This window comes from Poecilia formosa, unplaced genomic scaffold (assembly GCF_000485575.1).
Source record: "Poecilia formosa unplaced genomic scaffold, Poecilia_formosa-5.1.2 Scaffold371, whole genome shotgun sequence".
Lineage (NCBI taxonomy): Eukaryota > Metazoa > Chordata > Actinopteri > Cyprinodontiformes > Poeciliidae > Poecilia > Poecilia formosa.
In genome coordinates this window covers 495,901-520,635 of record NW_006800310.1, presented here as the reverse complement: position 1 = coordinate 520,635, position 24,735 = coordinate 495,901, and the positions used below count along the sequence as shown (strand labels likewise).

General features: G+C 38.7%; 1 protein-coding gene across 10 annotated transcripts in view; it reads right to left on the bottom strand.

Annotated features, from left to right (window-relative positions):
• abcc9 (ATP-binding cassette, sub-family C (CFTR/MRP), member 9) overlaps nt 1-24,735 on the bottom strand; it is a 44,521-nt gene that overhangs the window by 7,182 nt on the left and 12,604 nt on the right. For 5 of the 10 annotated variants that reach the window (XR_001659088.1, XR_001659085.1, XR_001659087.1 and 2 more), the window contains 26 exons: nt 24,475-24,515; nt 24,258-24,400; nt 23,939-24,047; nt 23,588-23,695; nt 20,235-20,307; nt 18,173-18,278; nt 16,555-16,593; nt 15,909-15,947; nt 14,026-14,127; nt 13,375-13,459; nt 13,193-13,273; nt 12,050-12,187; nt 11,200-11,325; nt 10,672-10,771; nt 10,527-10,600; nt 9,850-10,155; nt 9,026-9,180; nt 8,261-8,330; nt 8,000-8,157; nt 7,516-7,608; nt 7,038-7,140; nt 5,974-6,081; nt 5,547-5,667; nt 4,735-4,865; nt 3,924-4,002; nt 321-429 (listed from right to left, as the gene is read on the bottom strand). Coding sequence is in view for 3 of the 10 variants with exons in the window: in XM_016662387.1 (XP_016517873.1) it covers nt 321-429; nt 3,924-4,002; nt 4,735-4,865; nt 5,547-5,667; nt 5,974-6,081; nt 7,038-7,140; nt 7,516-7,608; nt 8,000-8,157; nt 8,261-8,330; nt 9,026-9,180; nt 9,850-10,155; nt 10,527-10,600; nt 10,672-10,771; nt 11,200-11,325; nt 12,050-12,187; nt 13,193-13,273; nt 13,375-13,459; nt 14,026-14,127; nt 15,909-15,947; nt 16,555-16,593; nt 18,173-18,278; nt 20,235-20,307; nt 23,588-23,695; nt 23,939-24,047; nt 24,258-24,400; nt 24,475-24,515 (2,797 nt within the window). In the remaining 7 variants the exon portion in view is untranslated. The remainder of the gene's footprint in view (nt 1-320; nt 430-3,923; nt 4,003-4,734; nt 4,866-5,546; nt 5,668-5,973; nt 6,082-7,037; nt 7,141-7,515; nt 7,609-7,999; nt 8,158-8,260; nt 8,331-9,025; nt 9,181-9,849; nt 10,156-10,526; nt 10,601-10,671; nt 10,772-11,199; nt 11,326-12,049; nt 12,188-13,192; nt 13,274-13,374; nt 13,460-14,025; nt 14,128-15,908; nt 15,948-16,554; nt 16,594-18,172; nt 18,279-20,234; nt 20,308-23,587; nt 23,696-23,938; nt 24,048-24,257; nt 24,401-24,474; nt 24,516-24,735) is intronic. The other 5 variants (XR_001659090.1, XM_016662389.1, XR_001659091.1 and 2 more) reach the window with 3 other exon arrangements.

The window sequence follows — 24,735 nt, the reverse complement described above, 5'->3', positions numbered from 1 at the left end:
TAGAAGGCAAATATTATTGTTGTCTTTATTATTTATGATTATTATCTGACTGGAAATCACATCATGGATCCATTTTTAATCAGGATTTTGTCAGGTTTCAGAGTAAAACAAGAATCTGTCAGAAAAGAAAAACTCCAGTTCCATTTTTAAAAATACAAACAAGCCTTTTCTGGTTTTAACCTTCATCTTTGCGAATCAGAAGAAACCAAAATCATAAACTTGTGTTGCTTTGATAGACAAACATAAAACAGGAAGAGGAAGCTGTTGGGTCCTGATGAGTCCGGTGGGACGGCGCGGGTCAGCAGTGTGTGTTTGTGTACCTTATGGAGCCGCTGAACAGAACCGGATCCTGCAGGATGATGGAGAGTCGAGACCGGAGCGTCTGCAGGGGAAGCTTACAGATGTCGATCCCGTCGATGACGATCCGCCCTACAGAACCAGTCCAGGTCCAAATCATGATTGTTTTAGTTACAGGCTGGTTCAGCTTAATGGCCGTCTATTTCTAGAGACGGCTGGCGACCGGGCTTCGCTCCAGTGCCAGGTCTGAGATTGTTTCATGGAGCTCTGGTTAGTGTACCATAACGCTAACGCTGCTTCATCGCTCCAAGGTTTGCTTACAAATGTCTGAAGGTAAGGAAGAGTTTTAAACTAACTATACAGATTTTAACGTAATTAATCACATTTTTTTCCAGGTGGAACCATTTTATTTGTGTGTTTCTGGTACACCCATAAATCTGGCGCACATGGTTCTAACAGCGACAGGACGAAGCCGCTTCTCTCTTCGCCCCACTGGGTTTTAGTTTCTGCTTCAAACGATCTGATTGGACGCTGGAAAAGATGATTGTTGTGTTCAAGTTGTGCTAAAAGGAGTTAGCTCATCAGCAAAGCTATGCTAGCCTAAAACAGCATGTCAACGCTAACCATGTAGCTAATGCTAATGTTAGCATCCACATTTCTAAAGAAGCTCCATGAATGATCAGAGCTTCAATCTGATGGCTGAATAAAAGATTAAAAACTTTAAATATATTTGTTGTTCAGCTCATTTTTCTTAAAGTAATAATTTAATTAATAAATTAGCAGCAAAAATTGATTTTGAATTGAAAAATTTGCTTATTTTGTCGACAAATAGTTGAATTAATTACAGATCCTTTAACAAAGTTCCACCTCTACTTTTTTATCTAAACTATATTTTCCTTTGGTGTCTAGAATCGCCGTCTGCAACCTCTGTAAGCGAAAAGAGACGTTTTCATCAAACAAATAAAACTTTATTAGCTCCAGAAATGTTAAGCTTATAATTTATGATTGATAAAAATATTGTGTTTTAAAAACTGCCATTTTATAAATTCAAAGAAAAGTGCAACTTATGTGCATAAAATTATTTTGTATAAAATATAATACAAAAATATTTACTACCTACAAAGTTTACATATTTATAGTTAATGTCAAAATTCTTGTTTAGGAACAAAATTTCAAAATTAGTGAAAAAAAAACAACTACAAAACATTCCTGATTGTTTGGAGTCATTATTTTGTGCAATTATTCCATCATAAAAGTGCTAAAACCTGCATTTGTTGTAATAGTTTTATTTAAATATATTATTTTGTTCTTTATTTGTGAAATCTAGTGAAGCTTGTTTCTACTGAGTGTAATAGTAAATATTAAGGCATATTTAGTGTTTAAAGTATTAAAATGTGTATTTATAAATGTTTTAGAGGAAGTCTAAAGTATTTGTGGATTGTAGTGAATCAAGAACAGCTGTGTGTTTAAAATTGATTTTTTTTTTATTTAAAAACTTGTTCTTAGTTTTCTTATTGTTGAAATTCAGAATAGATGCTTTAGGTACTTTGCTACTTTAAAATAAACATAACTGAGTTTTTTTTCTGAAATATTTTCTCTGGTTTAATGCAAACCTGCAGAACACCAGCAGTTGATTCCGAGCAGCCGCCGGTTTTACTTCACTGCTTTATAAGGAAGCGCCGCTGACACAAAGCTCTTAATTTACAGTGTGATTAAATAACCGCCCAGCTGTATGTGCGTATGGAAAAAGTGACGGTGTAATCTTTGAGAAACCTGCCAGGGAGCATCCATCATCCCTCAGAGCGAAAACAGAGAAAGCTACAGCTGGCTGCGGGGCTTTATCGCCGCTGTCCTGCTGAATTATGACCTGCGTTTCTGTTTTGGTTCTGTTTTAATCCTCCACTTCAGGTTGTTAAACCCAGCAGACACAAAGAGCAGGAAGGAGGAGCTGCAGGAGTGTTTACAGAGAGCGGAGCAGCAGACTGAAACAGTTTGTGTCGCGTAAACAGGAGCCGCTATCAGACACCGAGGATGAAACATGTTTAAATATGAGGCGGCCATATTTAATGGAACAATGCAGGAGTTATTTCACTGAACTAGACGTTCAGTTTGACGAAATCAGAGTCTGAAAAACTTCAGAAAATCAACAAAAACTGATGTTTGCATCAATATATTTAGGCTAAAATGTGTATTTTGTTTCTTTAAATTTATGTAATTATGCAGCAAATTGTCTGACTTCAAGTTATAAACTGCCAAAACAAAATTATAGCAAGTATATTTAGTCTTGTTCTCGTGCAAATACCTTATTACACTTGATAAAAGATACAGAAGCTGGTTTAAGTAAATAATTCCTAAATATTGATGAGAAATTGGCAGATAAATTTACTCATAACAAGACAATTTCCTCATGTTTGCAGTGAAATAATCTGATGTTTTACATCAATATTAAGTAATTATTGACTTAAACCAGATTCTATATTTTGCCCTTGAGTTAGTTTTGTCTTACTTCAAGAGAACTAAGATATTTGCACGGGAAACGAGACTAAACACACTTGGTAAGACTTTTTTCAGTGTGTTGGTGAGCTAAAGTTAGAAACCAGATCTGAAGGTTGCATCATTAAAAATGGGTGAATCATTGGAAAAGTTTCCATTTCCAATCCGGTTATAAAAACAGGCCTGAAAGGAGAATCGTGCTTCATCCTGGCATCAGATTCACAGATTCTCATTCTGGAGGCAGAAAAAAACGCAGATCTTACTCTGAACAATGAAAATAATATTTTTTTTAACTTCCTGATAGATCTGAATTATTGTTTTTCCAACATGGAAAGATTAAACGTTATAAAACTGCATGAAAAGAAAGAAATCAAAATCAAGACCTGGATGTCAACTCTGAGGCACGGTAGAGGAGGCATCATGGTGTGTGGTCGTTTCAAGCTTCTGGCATCATTTTGTCTCCATATTTTACCACCTTTACATTAAAAACCAGCCCCACACAGCATGATGCTGCCACTGGTTGACATCAAAGTCTTACTTTTAAATTCAAGCCCAGTTTTAAAAAAAGAGATTTTAAAACTTTAAATCACAACTCAGTTCAAGAATCTCAATACATTTAAATTTTTCTTCCTGGTTTTTGCAGTTTTACTCATTTTAGATTTCAGCACATCTCTTTTGATGCAATAAATCAATTCATCACATGATATATTAAAACAAACTCAATCAATTTTGTGATTTATTGTTTTTTTCTTTCTTCAAAAAACTGAATAATAAAAGTTTTCAATCTGCTGCTTCAGCCTCAACTTGCTCCTTTTTCTGAAGGACAGTTTTGTTTACATGTTTACATTCATAATTCATTTTATTTGTTGTTTTGTTTATCTATTTTGGATATTTAACCGGTCTTCCAGTTCCACTGTTTAAATGTTCATTAAAATTTAAAGTTTAATGATCTTTGAAAATATTTATTATTATTATACGTCTTTATATGATCTCAAAGTTACATTATCTTTTATTCAGTTGCATGGTTTCTATTGTCACTTATTGTAAATAATATTGTTTTCTGCACATTTTAAAATAATCATTTATCAATGAAGCATAAAGGACAGAGAAAGGATCAATAATTTAAAACCCACCTTCAAAAATATCCACCATGTTGAAAAAGGCGAGCGACAGAGAGGACTTCCCGCTGCCGGTGCGGCCGCAGATTCCCACCTGGGGAGGAAGAGGAGCGAGAATCAATAACCTTCATCTCGCTTCGCGCCGCCGCGACACAAAACTCACCTGAGTGCCAACCGGCTGGAGGAGACGTGATGCTGCTGCCCAGGTGGGAGTTTACACCTTTACCAACCAGAGTCATTCAGAGTCTGGTTGGCGTTTTGTAAATATTCCCACAAACTTTAAAGAATTTTAATGAGATTTTATATTAAAAATAAAAAAATCTACCCAAAAGTAGTGGAGTTCTACTGGCGTTGCTAGGCAACAGGGCGGGCTCCACTGGGGTTGCTAGGTAACAGGGCGAGCTCCACTGGGGTTGCTAGGTAACGGAGCAGTGTGACTCAACATTCCGAAGGTTTTTGAAACGGATCATTTTTCAGACACTAAAAAACGGATTGGTGGGTTTTTATGATTTTAGAAGCAGTTTAAACCAAAATAACAAAAACGTTCACAATGTGAATTTTGAATACTAGATCCTCTTCCAGGTTTTTTTTTAATTGTAGCCCATAGAAACATTTAATAACAGTTTTACTGTTTAAAATTCAACACCAAAGCCGACAGAAAGCTGCAGGTGTGTGAATTACCAGCTATGCAGAAATCTGTCACTTCTGTGCAACTTTTAGCCTCAGTTCTTCGTGAATGTAGCCTGGAAATAACTTTTAGTTTTATTAACGGTCAGTCGGGGGTCGCAGCAGCTCCTGCGACCTTTCGCAGCATCGTGTTAATTACCTTCTGGCCCGGCTTGATGTAGGCGTTGACGTGCTTTAGCACGGGCTTGAGCATGGGGTCGTAGCGCACACACAGGTCGTGGATCTTTATCTCACCGTCATGAGGCCAGTTCTCAGGGACCTGAGAGGCGTCTGCAGCCAGAGGACAAGAAACACTCAGGATTTTACTATCTGCATGTCTGAGATCACAGCAGCGAGGGAACAAGACCACAAACCGCTGCCAGCGGCTCTGCACTGCAAAAACACAACATCCAACAGAACATTTTTATCTAGATTTAAATACAAATATCTTAATGCACTTTAAATAAGATGAAATTAACTTATAAGTAACTTTTCAACAAGATCTGAGCTTGTTTTATGTAGAAATTCTTTAATATTCATTAAAAAACATAGGGCTGAAATGATTAATCGTTTTAATCGTGATTAATCGGTCAATGACATTATCAACTAATTTAGTTGTTTATCGCTAACAGAGACAAAAAGAGGCTATTTACTAAAAAACAACATGTTTAAAGTTGTAATTACAACAAATATATACATTTTGCATCTAAGATAAAAACTTTAAGATTCAAATTAAAGGAGGGAATTTTAGGCAATAAAATGTTTATTTTCTGTTTTAAAAAAGGAATTGAAGTATTTGTTTACATTCATATTTTATTTCTAATTTTATATAAAAAAATATTAAAGTGGTTAAATGAAAAACCTGCAGAATGAGGTTTTTTTCTTCATTCGATTAATCGTCAGAAAAAACCTATAGAATAATTAGTAAGGAATAAATCAGAGATATTTCCTATCCAGATGAGCAGAAGTTACCCATCGATCCCTCGTAGTTCTCGGACTCTGTGCCGAGGAAGCTGTTGACTTTCTTCACCGCTGCCATCTGGACCTCCAAGTCGGCCAAGTTCCTCACAACCCAGTTCAGGTAGTTGGTGATCTGCAAAAACACAAACAAAACCTGAACCATCTTTTCTCTCATTTTCATAGGTCACAGAGAGCTCTATCCAACCATTTTAATAAGAAAGTTGAGTGGAAGGATGAACAAGTAATGAATACCAGCCGCTTTGAGAGGATTTTGAGGCGGTCTATTAAAGTAAACAGAACAAATACTGAGTGTAAATATTACAGTAGGCCCACAATACTTCATTAAAAATACATTTTTACTGGTTACAATGAGCCAGAATCATCAAAATAAACAGAAAGGTTCAGATGTGCGTATGAGAGCCGACGCTCAGTGACTCACCGTGAGGGCGTAGGTCAGGCCGAGGCCCACCAGGCCTTTGGCATCGTTCTGACAGGTCCAGATGGAGGCGACGGCCACCGTCAGGACGATCACCGCGCCCAGATAGTCCTGAAACCCAACAGAGAGAAGAAGAAGAAAACGCCTCCGGGTTTTAACATCTTCTCAGAACCGGCTGCAGTCGAGGCTCAACAGTTCACTGAAAAACATTTTAGTTAACTGGAATGAATAAAAACGTTAATTAATGGGAAAAATGTGTGTTTATAAAACAATCTGAGTTCACAGAAATACTATCCATTATTTTCATGTTTATTAATTTATTTATTGGCCTTTTGAACTGACGTGAACATGATTAACCCGTCAGAGGAACCCATCTTTATGTCTCATTATATAAAAATGGTTGTCAATACGAGACATAAAATGAGAAACGAGTTTGTTTTATGAACGTTTCTGTTGGAAGGCGATGCCGTTCTTGAATTTATTTCTAACGATGGAGATTAAACTCTTTCATCTGGATGTGTTTAAATAAATGTCAAAGTTTTTATAATTAACTAAAACTAACAAAATAAAAACTGAAATTGATCAACCTTAACACATAAATAAAAACGGTAATTAACGGGAACTATATTGTGCATTTATAAAATTAACTAAAACATGACAACCAAACAGGCTGTTATTGTTTGTTAATATTCTTTGTTTATTAATCGATTTATTAGCCTTTCGGTTTGATGTGAAATGTATTTTTTCTCCAAACTGTTTACGTCACCGCCGTTTCGTCTCTCCTTTCTCCTCCATCTTAGTCGGCAAAATGGGAGAAAACGCCGAAATCAGATGGTCTGTTAAATATTTATTACCTCATCGATGTAAACATAATCACAATACTTTCTAAACTCTGCACCTAAAAATTTACTAAAGCATGAAAAAACTCAAACTATATAACTAAACAGTATTTAATTAATAAAAATGAGCAAACACTATTTAAAACTAGATGATTTAGACCAACTAAATAAAACTAAGCTTTAATGAAACCAGAGCTGTTCTCCGGCTGGTTCTGGTCGGCTCCTCACCGTTCGGACCTCCAGCCAGCGGTTGGCAGCAGACAGAAACAGGTAGGCGGTGTTGTTGGTGTCTGTCAGCTCCAACATGCGCTGCTTGAACCTCGCCTCGTGTCTGAAACAGAAATCTGAGCTTAAAACTGTAAACAGGAAGCAGGAACAAAACCAGTCAGCCATGTTGTCTGGAAAAGATGTTTTTCTACCACGGAGACCAGTGATAATAATGGGAACGATCCCCTGATTTACTGGTTCTGAAAGATGTTTACTCGTGTGTGAGATTGTGCCGAGCGTTGGTGTGTTGGTGGGAAGGAGAAATCCTCCGGGACAGAAAGCGTGAGAGCAGCTTAAAGCTGGACAGCAGCACCGATGGGAAAGAGACGAGAGACAGAAATACAAGCAGGACACAGAAAGAGCTGCTCTGCTGCCGGAGCTTCATGAAACAACCTGCCAGTCCTGCTGGGCAGCCATGTTCACGGCCAGCATGGCGTACCTGAAAGCTCTGATGGTGGTGAGGCCTTCGGCGGTCTCAGAGAAGTGGCAGAGCAGAGGCAGCTGGGTGGAGTCATCCAGGTCCTGCAGGTCCCTGTCAAAGCAAGCAGACATCACAGGGGGACAAACAAAACTTTATGTGGCTCTGAGACGCCACACTAAACGCTTAGCTAGCAAGCTAAACAGCTAAACGTTTAGCTAGCAAGCTAAACAGCTAAACGTTTAGCTAGCAAGCTAAACAGCTAAACGCTTAGCTAGCAAGCTAAACAGCTAAACGCTTAGCTAGCAAGCTAAACGCTTAGCTAGCAAGCTAACAGCATCCAATAAGTAACGTCACTGTTTCCACAGGGAATCCTGATTTACTGCAATTTGTCCATGTTTAATCAAAATAAAATATATTTTATTATATCTATGAACATTTCTCAGATGAAACCGTTTTGTTAGCTAACTCCCTAAACAGTTTAAACTTTGCTCTGCAGACTCACTTGGAGGCGACTCTGAAATACTTCTGAATAAAGTAGAAGGCGACGGCGAGCGGCACCAAAGGTACGAGGAAGATGGGAGTGATGGAAGCCATGACCCCGATGGCGGACAGGCAGAGCAGGGTCGACCGCGTCAAAGACTCCAGCGTTGGAGGAATGTGCTGAAAAACAACAGAAACAACCAGATACATGATCCGTAAATCTACAGTAAATCAGTCAATAGCTACAACTCTTCACTCCAGAAGAATATTTGTCTGCGTTTACCTGGTCGATGATGTTGGTATCAGCAGAAAATCTGTTAAGGATCTGCCCCAAAGGTGTGACGTCAAAAAACCTGAGAAAAATCATCAGGAAGGTTTAAAAATAATAAAAAGTAAAGCACATTTCTATATGCTAAACTGGGGTTATCGTTTTTATTGCTTCTACAAATCAGCCCTGATGAATAACATGGATTTAATATCAACATGAAAACTAACTTCTACAAAGTGACTGCAGAAATATTTACTCCTTTTAAAGTGACCTAATCCAACAGGTCCAGTCAGTTGGTGCTTCCTGTCTCACAATGTCTCTAATTTCTTAGTTTGTGTTAAATATTTTTATTTAACCAGTTTCCACTTTGACGTTAAACTTTTTTTTTCTAATTCTCCATTGGCACAAAAAAATAATTTTGTTGATTGTAAATTATTAGTAACAGAAATAAAAAGGTAAAATTATTCAAGAGGGTGAAAACCGTATTTTACCAGAAAGCTGGACTCCACTCATTTACAAGTAGCTTTAGCATTCGTGACAGCTAGCTGCAGTGTAGCATAGCCTGTGATCACACTGAGGTGATTGATGGCGCTAAGACCCGCCTCCTGGCTCTGATTGGTTATTTATAGTTAACACTAGGAGAAAGCAGAGGAGCTTGAACTCAGATTATCTGAGTCAAACTGTCACAACATAGTGACAGTTTCAACAAATCTGAGCAGTTTTTGGGAGCTTTGGGTCCCAAAACGTTCCGACATGTCTGCAGGCCTGGACCTGGTTTACCTGATGGGGGCGTGGATGATCTTATTGAGCAGGTTGTGATGCAGGTTGGTGGCCGCAGAAAGACCCAGAAACTCCACAGAGAGGGAGGTGATGAGGCACAAGGTGATCCCTGCCGCGCAGAGGACGAAAAACACGTGCAGGTAGTACACGTTCTGCTGCAGGGTCATAAAAACACAAAAATTCATAAAACAATAAATAAAGCAAAAACTGACACAAACAGTCAATTAATGATGGATACATAAATACCTATAAATTCTAACAAATTCTCATGATAAACAATAATATTCTTGTTTTCAAACCATTTTTGAGTACAATAATGGTAATAATGGCATAATAATGCAAGAACACATTTTCAAAGTTCAATCAATTTAAATTCTAATAAACATTTAACAATAACTGGAATACATTTTAAATATCCAAAATAAATAAAACAAATAAAGCGAACAATGAATTCATCCTTCAAAAACGTCTGAAACTGGAGATTTTAATCATCCAGTGTTCGGTAGAAAGAAAAAAACAATAAATCACAAAAATTAAAATGTAATTTATCATGTGATTGATTGATTGATTGATTATTGCAACAGGTCTGAAGGGAAATAGATGTTTCTGTTCCAGCACTGAAAAGACATTTATTTTGATTTATCATACTTGGCAATTTAAATATTTTTTATCCATAAATATTCTGATCATAGTAGAAGTGACTCTCAATGCTTCACACTTTTAAATCCAAATATTTGATATTTTTGTTGTATGTGGAAAAAAGATGGTAATAAAGCACAGCTATAGCGCTTTCTTAATCATTATGCTAAAACAAAAGTAGTGACCTCAGGCTGAGGAGAAACATCAGTTGAGTTTATGGAGTCGGACCAGTTCTGCAGGAATGCTGGCGTCTGATTGGCTGCGGTCCAGTTCTGCAGGAATGCTGGCGTCTGATTGGCTGCGGTCCAGTTCTGCAGGAATGCTGGCGTCTGATTGGCTGCGGTCTGAAGGTTTGCTTTCGTCTTATTGGTGGAAGTCCAGAGAGCCAGGCAGTAGTCAATGGCAACGATGACCGAGTGCTTCAGCAGCTTGGACGAAACCATGAGGAAGACCATGAAGAAGCCTCCAGAGGAGAGGTAGCAGCCGCACATCTGGAGACACGGAGCACAGAGCGGAGAGGCAGACATGCCCACAAGTCAGCTTCTACCAGCCCAAGGCAATTCCCAGCAAATAAAGTCCCAAGTCCAGCTTCAAGTCCTGAAACTAGACTTGGACTTGTCTCTCAAGGACTTGCCCAAATCAAGTCTCAAGTCTGTCATGTCCCAAGTCTTTGAGGGTCAAGTCCAAGTTAAGGCAAATTTACTTGTGTAGCATAATTTGTGTACAAAACAATTCAAAGTCCTTTGCAGAAGAATCAAGAGAAAGAGTGAAAAGCATAAATGAAACCAGTCAAGTTCCAAGTCCTAGTCAATTCTGACATCTTTTATTTTTATGACCAGAGTCCGAGTCTCCAACTGGTTACCTTCCACGGGATCTTGGACCGTCTGCTGGTTGTGGTGGAGAAATTATCGTCATCTTCTTCCTCCTCTTCCTCCTCTGGAATGAGAACGATCTGATTTAGTGAAAAAGCTCAAAGCAGCAGCAGAAGAAGAGAAAGTTTCCATCACCTTCGTCCTCATCGTCCATCTGGTTCTTCGGTTCTCTGGAGTAGAACGCTCTGCGCAGCGTCTTCCTCTCCAGAGTCGTCTGACTGTCCTGCTGAATATCCTGCAGATTCAGCAGGTTAAAATCACCACCAGTCCCAGGCAGGGCCGAACACAGCATTTTTGGGGCCCTAAGCAGGTTTTTATTTGGGGCCCCTTTAACAACATGCTAACACCATTAGCTTTATCATTGCTAAGCTACTCTATACCTGCTATCATTAGCATAATTAGTAATTCGCTTATTCCAGTTTATTATGGATATTGATTCTAATATGTAGCAAACTAAACAAAACATTTGGATTTTGAAATATAGGGTGGTATTTAATCTTATATTTCCTCAACAACTATAAATTGTTCTCCAGCATTTAGTTTGTTTTATTCACTGTTACTTTAAATCTATTCTTCATCATGTTAGCTTGGTGCTCTTGGGCCCCCTGGTGGTGTGGAGGCCCGGCCTGATCCCAGGTCATGTGGAGTGAAACGGTGCTCTACCTTCTCCAGCTCCTGGTCCTGCCTGTTCATCAGAGTTTTCCAGTGATCGTAAAGCTCCGTGTCGTGAGTCTGAATGTCCTTCAGGGTTCCCTCTCTGAGGACCGAGCCGTCCTTCATCGCTATGATCTGGACACAAAACGCCAACTAACAGGACAGAAGGACTCACATCTGGTCACCAACGCAGCGCCGCTGTGCGTAGCAGCTGGTGTGCGGCGTTTGTTTTGATTGGTTCCCTCCAAACATCGTGGTCAACTCTCCGTTCTGCCAAACGGTGCTGCAGGCCTTCTGGAGCTTTGCTAACCTGGAACTACCAACTTTTTCATGGCAATCCGATTCGACCAATTCCGATCTTTTCACTAGGTTTGGGCATTTATCTTATCGTTTATCATTTATCGTGATAAGAAGTTACTCAAGCAAATATAAATGAGTAACAGTAATTACTACCAAACTCCTTTTACTTATTGGAACCGGCCTTCATACATTATGTACATATTTGTTCCTTTTATTTGAACTTGTTGTCTCCTCTAAAGTTGATTTATTTATTCTTAAAGTCTGCATTCTGCTGATGTGTGAAGCTGAAGTCAAATTATTTGTTTCTGCAAACAATGTTGGCCAATAAAGATGATTTTTATTCTGATTATATAAGCTGTCGAGGACTTTAGGCCTTATAACCCTTCACAGATTGGTGGACAGACATTTACTTCTCTAAAATTCATCACTGATGTTTTACCTATGCGTTTTCTACTTTGGCTTTGTTTTCGCTAATTAAATCACAATAGTGTTGAATCTTTCAGCTGTTTTTTGACCTTCGTGGTGACTTTAGCATCAGTTTTGGATTTGGGAGCCTCACCCAGTCTGCGTGTATGAGGTACTGCAGCTTGTGGGTGACGAGGACCACGGTTCGCTTATCATCCTGCAGAAACTTCAGGATTCCCTCCTGCATCAGGTGATCGCTCAGGTGGATGTCCAGCGCTGAAAACGGATCGTCCTGTATGAAGTGGAAACCATGAACGCATCACAAACCAGATCGCAATCAGAATCCTCGGAGAAAAAAAACAACCCAGCAGCAGCAGAGAGCGTGAATACTTCAACGCCTTTCCTGAGGTTTTGAGTTTACACGGGGTGTGAGTTATCTTCACTCTGTCTGGCGCCCGACTCTGTTTGGATAATTAAAAATTCAGCCACACCAGAAAGCGTCTGCCAAGCGTCGGAAACGTTTTCCACATGATGCTGAGAGCGCCTGACATCAGATCAGATATGTTCTGTCATATTCAGACGACGTCAAGGAAAACACAGAGCGCTGCAGACAGCGAGGGCGCAGCGCAGCGCCATGACCAAGATGGGAGTTAATGTGGAATATCTGCCTGATAAGAATTTAAACCAACAGGAAATTATACAATTCAATTAGGAGCAGATTCACATGTGAATTCTTGTTTGTCTCATTTAAGAAACTCAAGGCATCCAAAAGGAACCGCAGTGGATTCACACGCCAATGTTAATAGGAAACACTCAAGCTGCCATTGTGACATTTAACCTTTGTAACTATTATTTGGTTTGACATTTTTTCTGTTACGTTGCAGATTAAGGTCCAGATTCTGGCTGAACCGATCTGAAACTTTTATCTGCTTCTGGTGAAGCTAATGCTGTTAGCTCTAGCTAATGCTGTTAGCTCTAGCTAATGCTGTTAGCTCTAGCTAATGCTGTTAGTTCTAGCTAATGCTGTCAGCTCTAGCTAATGATTTCAGGTTCTGCAAATGGTATTAGCTCTTGCTAATCATTTTAGATGTGGCTAATAGTGTTAGCTCCAGCTAAGGGTGTTAGCTTGACCTAATTTAGTGAACAGTAAATTCGCTGATTACTTTAGTTGGTTCTGGTGTCTAACTGCACATAAAGACTTTGATGCAGAAGACGTATGCTTTTATGTTAAATGTGCTAAATTTGAATTGTTCCTCCATTTTCATACTTTGTGCATTTCAGGGAAACGGTAACTTACCAGGAAGACAATGTTGGTGTTTTGGTACAAAGCCCTGGCCACACAGATTCTCTGCCTCTGCCCCCCACTCAGGTTGATCCCCTGAAACACAGACATCACAAAACATCAGGACAGACTCCGGGATTACTCCACAATATGACAGTAAATATTTATTACTTCAGTAATAGATTACAGACACCAACCCTCTCCCCAATCTCAGTCTGGTCTCCAAACGGCAGCAGGTCGATGTCCGGCTGAAGGGAGCAGGCATCGATCACAGCTTTGTACCTAAAAACACCCGAACCCAGAACAGAAGTCGGAGTCAAGACAGAATCGGAGCTGCTTGTGCTTGAACGGCCAAGCCGACAGTTTGCTGCACAGAACTCCAGTTTCTAACTCCAGCTGCTTATTAAGCAACATTTCCTCCAACTTAATAGTTACGTTACAAAGACCTAAAGATCATTATAATCAATGAAACGTCCATTCGTTATCAAGATTTGTTGGTTTCCAGGTAGTTCTTGCTAATGGTGTTTGTTCCAGTTGCAGGTGTTTGCTTAGTTAATGGTTTCAGATTCTGCTAGTGGTGTTAGCATTGCTAATGGTCTTAGCTCTTGCTAACTCTTTAGCTTGTGCTAATGGATTTAGTTTCAAATAATGGTGCTAGCTGTTGCTAATAGTGTTAGCTCTAAAAATAAATTCAACAAAATGTAGTAGAACTTCAGTAACCTAAGCTAACCTTAGCGACCCTTGACCTTTTTCCTCAGTTTGTCATACTACAATGACCTGAAGTATTTTATTTACATTTTGCAAACAAACTGCGGTGATGTGCCAGACGGAGGAAAACTCAGCGTTACCGTTGCTTGTTGAAGGGACTGCCAAAGGTGATGTTGTCCTCCACCGTGGCGTTAAGCAGCCAGGACTTCTGGGCAGCGTAGGCTACAGAGTTCCTGTTCTTGCTGGAGGCATTATGGGAAATGGAGGCAAAGAGACATTAAATGAGAACCAAATGTTCTGCCTCCATGAAGCTTCAGAGAGAAGGAATGCTGATGGCGAAAGGACGACGACGTTTGGAAAACGGTCAAACTCCACAACACAAAAAACAATTCACCAGATATGAGGGATAAAGGCGGAGGATGGAAAGGGTTAAAGATGACCTGCGGGAAAAAAATTAAACCAGGATCGGATAAAGCAACTCATAAAAATAAACCACCGTAGCGCCTTGCTGGGAGTCTCGACTAAACGCTGCTGAAGGAACAAGAACTCAAGAAGCTCAGTAGTTTATTCTGAAACATCATTTGATGCCAGATCGTAAATCGTTCAAATGTAAATCTGCAACATTCTGGGGTTAGAATAAACTTATCTTGAATTATCGCAGCTTTAACAGGCATGGAAAATGGAAATAATCAAAACGATCCGGGAACAATAAAAAGATCATAATCTCATTTACATCAGCCATGTTGGGTCCAAGTTAATCCAACTCCAATCCGTTTGTCTTGAAAGTTCGGCTCAGTGAAGAAGGTTTGATAAATTGGACAAAAAAAAAAAAACTCTGATCCGCCTACAAACTTTTAGGTTCGGCTGAAGTGAACTCTGGTTTGGTTTGAATCTATATCTGAACGCCAAGCGGACCAGAGACCGCTCCAAAAGCAGGAAGTGGACTACAGCGCAGGGCATTCTGGGTAAAAACAACCACAGCTAATGTGTTAGCCTAGCGCTAGCAGCAGAAATGGCTCCTGGTCTTTAGCATAAAGAGAAATCCTCCAACCGCTAAAATCTGACGCCTCCATCTTGTTTCCATCTGGTGAAGAAGGAAGTTGCTCTCAGTGTCTTCAGAGGTTTTTGTGTCGTTTCCTTCAGTGGTTCTTGGTGCAGCGCCCCCACAGGCCAGGAGGGGAACAGGTTGGTTTGACTCAGAGCCACAGCAGCTGGAGGGGGAACAAGCTGGATCCAAGTGAGTTTACCAAACTATTGGGTGTGAAAACACCCTTAGAAGAACATTATCAAACTTTTTTCGAATATTATATATAACATTTTCCATACCATCTGTACTTTTTCTGATTTTAAGTTGCAGGATCATCTCTATTGAAGCATAGAAACAGCTACATATGTCAGATATTAGCGTTTTGTTCAGCAGAGCGACGACTCCCAGCATTAACAAAACAAACCACTCCAGGATCAGATGGCACAAACTGACGGCATTCTCATGGGAAACCAGCAGCAGATTCACTAGATAAAGCTCTGCAGACGGCGGTTTCTCCTAAACACATGAACAACGACAGCAACTCAGCAGCAGAATCTGCTGGTAGAAAGGCTGTTCATATTTTTACAGCACAGGGGAAAATGTGAACAGTCTAAAACCAGTTTGTCCTGCAACTTTTAGATGTCCTGAATCAAAAAGGGAAGATTTTATCCTCAGCATAAAGTTCTTCGAAGAGATTCAGACACAAAGAAGAAGTGAAACATCTAAAAGCTGTAGAATGCTAACTGAACTTTAGCTACATGTTTCACCTTTTATAAAGATTCACAAATGCAACATAAAAATAAACATGGACAGTATTTTAGTACACTTGATAAAAAATGAAAGTAGTTTTGCACATGCATAGGTGTTCATGACCAAGTTCAAACCAGCATCCTCTTTTTTAAGAGGCACAAAAATGAACAAGGTTAGAGCGGATGAAGGGAGGAGCAGGAGAGGCGAACGACGGGTCAAACGGGTCACGATCAGAAGAGCTTGTACCTCCCCACGTCCTCCTCAGAGTCCTCTGTCTCTGACCAACTGTCAAAATCAGTATCTTAGTCAGAATTCACCCACGACTCAATTATCCGCCATTGAAAACGTGCAAAAACAGACAAAGCAGCGAACAGAGAGAGAAATGCATGGACCTCAACATAAAACGAAAAGCTAGCATGTCAAACTGCAGACGGTGATTATGTGTTATTAGATGGCCAGCTGATTATCACATTAACCTTCCCACCCAGGAAAGAAGAGTAAGTGATGCTGTCACTGCCTGTCTGCCTGTGATAATTAGGTTTTGTGGCTTCTTCGACAATGATGTCTCATATTTATGGGCTTCAGGGATTTAAAGCAGCTTTTATTTACTTTAGTTGTGAAGTTTGGAAGCTGGGTAAAGTATTTTAAGGGTGACTGTTAACAGTCATAACATGCTTCATAAAATAGATGAGCACTTTGCTTGTATCTTGCGTATTTGTGCATGCTTTTACTTGCTGTGACTCAAATTAAAATACTCCCCTTAACATAAGTTGTCAAAAGAACAGTTAAAGAAACTGAGGATAATTTTAGACCCTCTTATAGAGAGAGGTAACCTAGCAGAAACCTTGCTCACTGTTTCAGGATGAACACACCACGGACAGAAATAAAGTACCTGATGTTCCCTTCGTGGGCCATCTCACAATCAGGCAGCCTGATTGGCATGAAGGCAGGAAATAAAGTGAAACCAAAGACACGAAAACAGACAAAAACACAACCAAACATCTGCAGAAACGTTAGTGTGCAGCTCTGGAGCATCAAGATGTTCGTTAGAAACTAGGATAGGAGAACGTTTGAAAATCACTTGGACTTCTCAGACAGACCTTAAAGTTTAAATCTGTAACTGTGATTAAATTAAATTCCACTTATATGAGTCTACTCAGGGACAGCACATCACATTCCCTAAAACCTCCACTTTCCTTATTCTATCTATTTCTGTGTTGCTTTTTAATATTTTCTGTCTGCATTCCTTCATAGCAATAAGGCCTGCTAACATTAGCAGCTATCTGAACCGGCTAACAAGTCCAAAATAAGTAAAATCAATAACTTTTAGCTCCAAAGCTACTTGTTTACCTGAAGCAATTAGCAACAAAACACAAACTGCCACATAAAGGTGCAACAAAAAGTGTTGCCCTAATTTATGCCTAATGTACCAATTTGAGAATTACTAAGCTATTTATTCTGTCAAAAAGGCATAAAGGTGGATTCCTGTGTTTTTAAGACAAGAGCACAACAGTAACCACACTTTCTGTTAGCAGAGTTAGCATTAGCAGCTAGCCATAAAATGTCCTAAAACCTTTGAAGTTTACTTTTTTCTTCCAGCTCTGTGAAAACAATTTAATTTCTCAAATCAGTTTTACATTTTTTTTAAGTTTTCCACTTTTTGTTTTTATAAACAAAAGAAAAACATTATTAACATTATCAAGAATAACATTCACAAGCAATTTTCCACTTCAACTTTACATATATTGTGGAAATATATGTTCATACTTCACTTTTTATACTTAAAAATGTAGCAAAATGAGTCAAAAATAACTACAGAATGTGTTTCATAGTTAGCATCACTGGCTAGCTCACTAAAGCTGTCCTATGGACAGAGGAGAAATGCAGCTTTTACTTCCCACTCTAACACAACTGAACCTTTATGCGAACTTCCCATGGATGACATTTGAAAAGCAGTGAAAGGTGCATCAACACAGCAAATGGAGCCACATTTTGGGGGGAAAGCTAGCATTGGTAGCTAGCCTTGGTTAGCCACCAAAAACTGACTTAAAAACAGGAAACTGTGAAGTGAATTTCAGCTCCAGTTCTTTAAAAGCCACAAATTCCACAAATTAATAATAAAAAAATAAAAGTTGTTTCTGTTTTTGTTCATTTAAAAATTACTTTAGCAAAATAATGACCAAACAATAAGTAGCTTTATTCTAATCTTGCATCTGTTAGATGTTGCAAACAAACATTTTCATTTAGGAAAAGTGCTTAGAGGTGTAAATACATTTTTTTTACATTCCTGCTTCTGTATGTAAAGCACAAAACATAACAGGAGATATAACTAGCAAAGTTAGCATTAGTGGAGAGCTAGAGAGCTAGCCAAAAAACAAACAGTGAAGAGCAGCTTTTATATAACTGAACATTTACTTGTTGAGCTTAATGTGGCTTTTTAAATACAGTGTTTGCAGCAATGCCATATTCTCTACCTTAGATATTCTCCAAATGTTATTCCACTGACTTACTTGCTCCAGAAAACTCTTCCATCGATTGCTTGCATCTCACCCAGCATGGCCAGCAGCAGGGAGGATTTCCCACATCCCACCTGACCCACGATCATCGTTAACTGACCTGGGATGGAAACAAATAAAATATGAGGTGAATGTTTTCATCTACTGAGCAAATTAATGACAGTTACATTAAAAGAGCAATATTGTTCTGCTTCCTGTGAGTACTGTAAGCTATAAATTTTAATTAAAAGAACATGTATGGGTTAAACTGCAGTAATTTGAAATGTAAACAGGTCACTGATTTTGTTGCAAACATCCTGGAAATGTTCCGCCTCCAGTGACTTCGTTCATTACCAGTGCTAAACTTAAACATGTGCAGAACATGTCTAAACTTAACCGTCTTTCTGAGTCAACCTTGCAGATTTGATTTCTGAAGTAGAAACCTTTAAGATGTCCAGTTACTTCCTCTTCAGCACTTTGGCAGAGAAGAAAAGCGCTGGAGCCGCTGTTTGCTTAGTAGTAGCATGACTGGGATTGCAGGGAAGTCACATCCCAGAGGACGACTGGAGTGAGTGAAACTCTGCATCTGTCCGGCCCGACCCGGCTTCCTGACACTCGATCTGCACGGGCGGCCCGACTCTGGTTCAGGCCTGACTGCTCAGCTCAGATTTAAGCAGCATGCTAACATCAACTCTGAACCATTTACCAATAATCTGATGCTTCAGCTAATCCAAAACTAATAGTTTACAGAAGCTTTTGACTCCAGAACAGAAAGTTATTTTATGTCCTCAAATAAGCCAGCTTGCTAACTTCAAAAAAACGGTTCTAAAAAGTTTAATTTTCTCATAAAATATAACTGAAAAAGCTTGTTTTTATTTAAATACCATACTGTTTAAATAAAATTTACAAAAATACTCATGCAGATGGACAGTTTGAGAAATTCATCAACAAAATCTGGTGTGGAGTCAAGGAACTGGCCTTTAGGAACTTAAAGAAAATTTTTGTTTTTCAGGATAATTTTATGATGTAGTGCCAATTAATAACTAGAGAAAATGGTCAATCTAAGTGCTTTTTGCACCAGTTTAAACAATGTTGCATTTGAAAACTGCCAGTCAAACCTAAAGTACATTATTCCCCAGAAAATGTCTCAATCGCATTTATAAAACCTTAATGTTTTCCCTTCATTTGACTCTTGACTCAACTGATTCGGTTGTTGCAACACATTTTATTTTTATTTTACTTTTTTATTCCATTCACTCAAGAAATATGAATAGTTCATGAAATAACTAAAATAAATATATGAAAAGGAGCAGAAAGAAGTGTTGTGACTTTTTTTACAATTATATGTTGTTCAGTATATTTTGCATGATAAGTGACTGATTTACAATTATATGTTAAGCATAATTTACATGATGATTATTATTAATTGTATTGAACATGATTGTATATAATTACAAAGGTGAAGTGGAACATATTTAAGTGTGAGACATGATTTATTTGAATAGAGGAAGTCTTTTATTTTGAAGAATGCTTAACAGGATCTGGTTCTGTTTTGTCACTATCTTGCTTTTGTTGATTTTTGGTTGCTAGGTTACGAATTACGAACAGCTGTTGCCATTTTTCTCTTCAATAAAAACTGAACAGGAAGGTAACATTTTGGTGCCGAAACCCGGGAAATAAGGACTTTTTTTTATTTTTCTGAACGAAGTGAACTTTGCAAGTTTACTTTGCATAAACTTGCAAAGTATCCAGGTCGGGTTATTCCTGTCACATCAAATTTAGCTGGATGATAAAATTGTTGTTTTGAGACCATTTTCAACTAATATAAAGGCATTAAACTATAAATTCTAATGAACATTTAACGCTGGAACTGGAAGATATTTTAAACATCCAAAATAAATAAACAAAAAACAGATGAAATTAAATTGCTAATTGTGACAGGCCAAACCATCACCCCTCCACCGCCGTGCTCAACAGTTCTGCATTGACATTATTTTGTGTTGTGGAGAACCCAAACACAGAGACAACCATGAGAGCTTGATAAACATTTATTTTTAAGGCAGAAAGGGAGGCTGACCTGTGGGGATGCGTATGCTGATGTCTGACAGCGTCAGCTGGTTGTTTCCCCAGGTGAAGGAGCCGCTGCTCACCTGGGCGGAAACAGAGAGGAAGCAAACTGTGACTGCATCGTTTTGGAGACATTTCGTAGCAACAGCAGATGTCTCAGCCTGACTACGTGCCGTTTCACTGTTACGCACTGACCTACCAGAGCACAGCACATGACCCGACCCGAGTTTAAGAAGTCCTGTGAGCGAGTTCACAGGAGTGGACAGTGGTTAGATAACAGCTTCACACAAGGAACGACACGTACTGCGTTCACAACACGGGGGAAACCAAACAGCTGTCAGCAAGCCTGGTTCTGCAAAAATACCAGAAAATCTGCAGAAATAAAGTTCACCGACTTTCATCAGAGTTACATGCTACAAAAACAATGAGCTGGAAATTTTGAGGTAACGATAATAAAGAAAACTAGAAATGTTTATTAATTTAAAAGACAGGTTAAAAACATTGATTTAATGTCCATCTTGATCTTTAAATTTTCCTTCTAACAGATTTTCACTGTTTTTCTTTTGGACTGTTCTTTCCACTCATTTTCAGTCCAGTAGCTACAGTACAGCTTAAATAACAATGACAACAAATAAAAACAAATACAGTATTTCACCTTCTTAAACCCTCCCACATTCTTGTGCTGAAAAAGTGCTGAAATTGGCTTGAGTAAAACATAAAAAGCAGTAAAAGTGAAGTTCCTACATGCTTGAGGTTGCATTATGTTTCCTTTATTTACCAATATTAGCCAGTAAAAGTATTTTAACACATAATAAATGTAATAAAAGGATGAGTTGGCATGTTTAACAGACCATAATCATTAAGCAGCAGGAGGATTTTTTGTGATTGATGTCTGCATAGTACTTATTTCTATAATGGATAACAAACAATTATGATAATAACTGAAGTGTGAGATGATCTTTAAACTGAACCAATTATACAAAATTCCCATTTTTTGTACATTTTTGTGCTGCTCTTTATGTCTCTACTGCTTTCAAAAAAGGAAAACCACCCAGAACATTTATTGGCAATAAATTAATGATTTTTCATGTTGGAGAATTAGCCATTTCAAAAACCTCCCATTTGTTAAGTCACTGGACCGTTACCTAGCAACCCAGCCCCGTTACCTAGCAACCCAGCCCCGTTACCTAGCAACCCCAGGAGAGTTCCAGAACATTTGGTCAGACTCTATAAACTTGTTAAAGGAAGTGTAAGACTGCAGCAACAGCAGCAGAGAAGTCTAATCACTGAAACCTTCTTCCTGCTCAAACTGTTTACATTCCTCCCATCTGTTGCTTTTACATGTTTATTTTTATGTTTATTTTATCTAACAAGAACCCCCCCAGGTTTTTTATTCCACAGTTCCCCTCGCCACATGTTACTGGTCCCAACAGGAATCTAGAGAAAGCAGCATCTTTTGTTTCTGTTAGGGAAAATACTCACGATAAGCTGCTTGGAGTTTGTTTTTGTTTGATTTGGGGAAAGATTTAAATAATAGACGGAGAGAGACGCCGAATATATTAGGTCACATTTGATGCACATGGAGAAAGTGCACGGATAGATGCTTTGTGTCCAGATTGCAGAACTGATTTTGGTTATTTTTTCAGATTTTTATAAATTTTGTGATAATAAAAACATAAAAAACCAGAACACCCACAGATAATGAACAATAACAAACATAGTGGACATCACAGACTGGTGTCAGAGCTCCCGTGGGAAAAATTAAGAAAAACAGGAAAATGAGGAGAACACATGTAACAAAGGGCGACTGAAGTCAGAAAATGAGTTCAGGGTTTGACCAGGATTCAATCTAATTACACCAGCAATGAAATAATCCAGTACAAGCTGGAAAACATTCTCCTTAATAATTAGAAAAAACTTCAATTAAAAAAAGCCAATAAAACCCTTCATATTTCTGCTAATGTTCATGTCTAAATTCAAAATGTTAAAAACTCATTACCAGACAATGGCAGCTGGAACAAACAGCTGTTTGTCTTCTACATAAAAACAAAACTGCATCCATGAACAACAAATTAGTTTTCTGCAAAGTTGCTCCAACGTTGCTGCAACTAACAATTATTTCAATACTTAGTATTTATTATTCTGACTATTAACCGGATAAAAAATGTCTCATTCTTCAGATTTTTCAACCACATAAGCCTTTTTTATACAATATTAGAAAAAATATTAAAAGATATAAATAACTGAATCCAATTTTAAAATCAGAAAATAAACATTTTATTGCCTAAAATGTAAAAATATAGCATTCCAGGTGGAGCTAAAACTGCCACATGAAAAGTTTTGGCTAAAACATATTTATAGACAAAGATTTTTAACTTAAATTAAAAATGTATATCACCACTTTTATCCAGTCTGTTTACTCTAGATGAATCGATTACTAAATTAGTTGACGATGATTTCAATAAACGATTAATCACGATTAATCGTTTCAGGCCTGAAAAGTGAAATTATTTTTCTTTTGTCCATGAAACCTGAGTCCTGATGCTGACTGAGCGTCTAACCGAACAGAAACGGAGAAGTGATGCGGGTGGGAAGCAGCAGCAGATTCTGCTTTAATCAGCCGACGGTCGTCTGGACCGGAGCGTCACTCCGCAGGGATGGGACAGGAAGAGCAGCGTTTACAAAGCGGCTGAGAAAAATCTGGACACTTTCACAAGACCCTGCAAGGGGCAAATAATTCTCGTGTGAATTCTGCATTTCCTGTGCAAGACGACGCACAAACTCAACACACGCAGAGTCACGTGTTTACACACTTTTTACATTTTAAAATTTTACATGTTGGAGCATAGCTGCAAAAAATGCTAAAAATGTTGCCTGTTTTTTTGTTTTCTTTATTTAACAATTTGAAAAAGTTACCAATCAAACTGTTTTCTGCTCTTTGTGTGTCTACTTGTTTTGCTTTTTATTTTATTTTGTAATTATTTTTTATTTAGTCACGTTACCAATCAGTTTTTAGCCAAGTTACAAAACTGCTTTTCTGTTCTTTTGGTTATTTATTTATTTGGTTGGAGGTTTTTTATTCTTACACATTTTCAGTCACGTTACCAATCAAGGCAGTTTTGTCACTGTAGGTAATTTAATTCTGGCCATGAGAGTCATCAGACTTAAGAGGTTTAAAGTAAAAACAAAGTATTTCTAACTGGGTCCAGAGGTGAAAACTCATCAGAAAGTCCTCTGATCTTTCAAACTGCTTTCCTCCTTTACTGATCATCATTTCTAGTCTTGAAAACTGAACAAAGAGTTTAGGTTTTGTTTGCTGTATTAGCTTTAACCCTTTCAGAGCTGCTGAACTTTGACCCTCACCTTTACGGCCACATCCTCCGTCTCGATGGGCCTCATCGCCCGCCGGCTCGGCTGCTCGTAGTTGTCCATCTGGTAGCGCATCGGCTGCTTCCTGTTGATGGCTTTGGTCTTTGAAAGATGTTAAACATTCACCATGAAACAAAGTCTTTACCATTAATGCATAAACAGAAAAAATAAGAAGACGTGCAAAAAATAAAATCATTTTGCGACAAGATAAACAATTTTTTACTGAATTTTGATGATAAAAACAAAACTCAACTGGAGGGAAAGCTCTAATTTCCAACTATAAATCAGATCCTGAAAGCCACACTTGCTAGTTTTTCTGAATAATCTGTTAAGAGTAGCGCTCACCATCCCCAGGTGTTTCTTCCCTACGTCCAGGGAAACTGATATATCTCCATTTCTCCAGCTGTCGTCCCCGATTTCATCGCTCTGGAGAAACTCACCAAGCTTCTGCACACTTTAGGCAAACACACACACACACACACACACACCGGTCTATGAGAAGTGTGAACGGTAAGAGTTTAATACCAGCAATCTCTCAGGAGTTTAGAGTTTCTGTTCTCTGATGTCAGCCTTTCCATTCAGCAGATGCAGCAGCTGAAACATCTCCATGTTTGGTAACGTCCAGAACAACCAGATCTGCTGTCCTCACCAGTAAAACACCCACCTGACCAGAGCCTTCACCGCAAATCTGACCACAGTGGAGAGCAGGAAGAGCGGCGTGACCAGGATGTGGAAAAGCGCCAGCGCTGCGAAGGCTTGAGAAGGACTGGGAATGCTGCTGGTGAGGAAGTGATGAACCCCAAACGTCTGGACAAGAACAAATTCAGATTTCACCTCTGATAGCTGCTGCAGAAATCAAGATATGAAATAATTAAACTTACAGCAAGAACGGCAGCAATGGGAATCGCAGCGTTCATGAAAACTGCAAGAAGAAGATCAAACAGGACATCATCCACAACCCGAGGAATCTGTGGCATCCTCTGCCTGGATGCTTCACCAATCAATCGGTGGAGTTCATTTAAACTGGGTGGATTTCTGGGACAAACCCGACTACTGGGAATATAACACATTTTCTCAAGGATTGAGGGAAGACCGTTTCTTATGATGAACCAAGCCCTATTTTTGGTTTGTTTTATCCACTC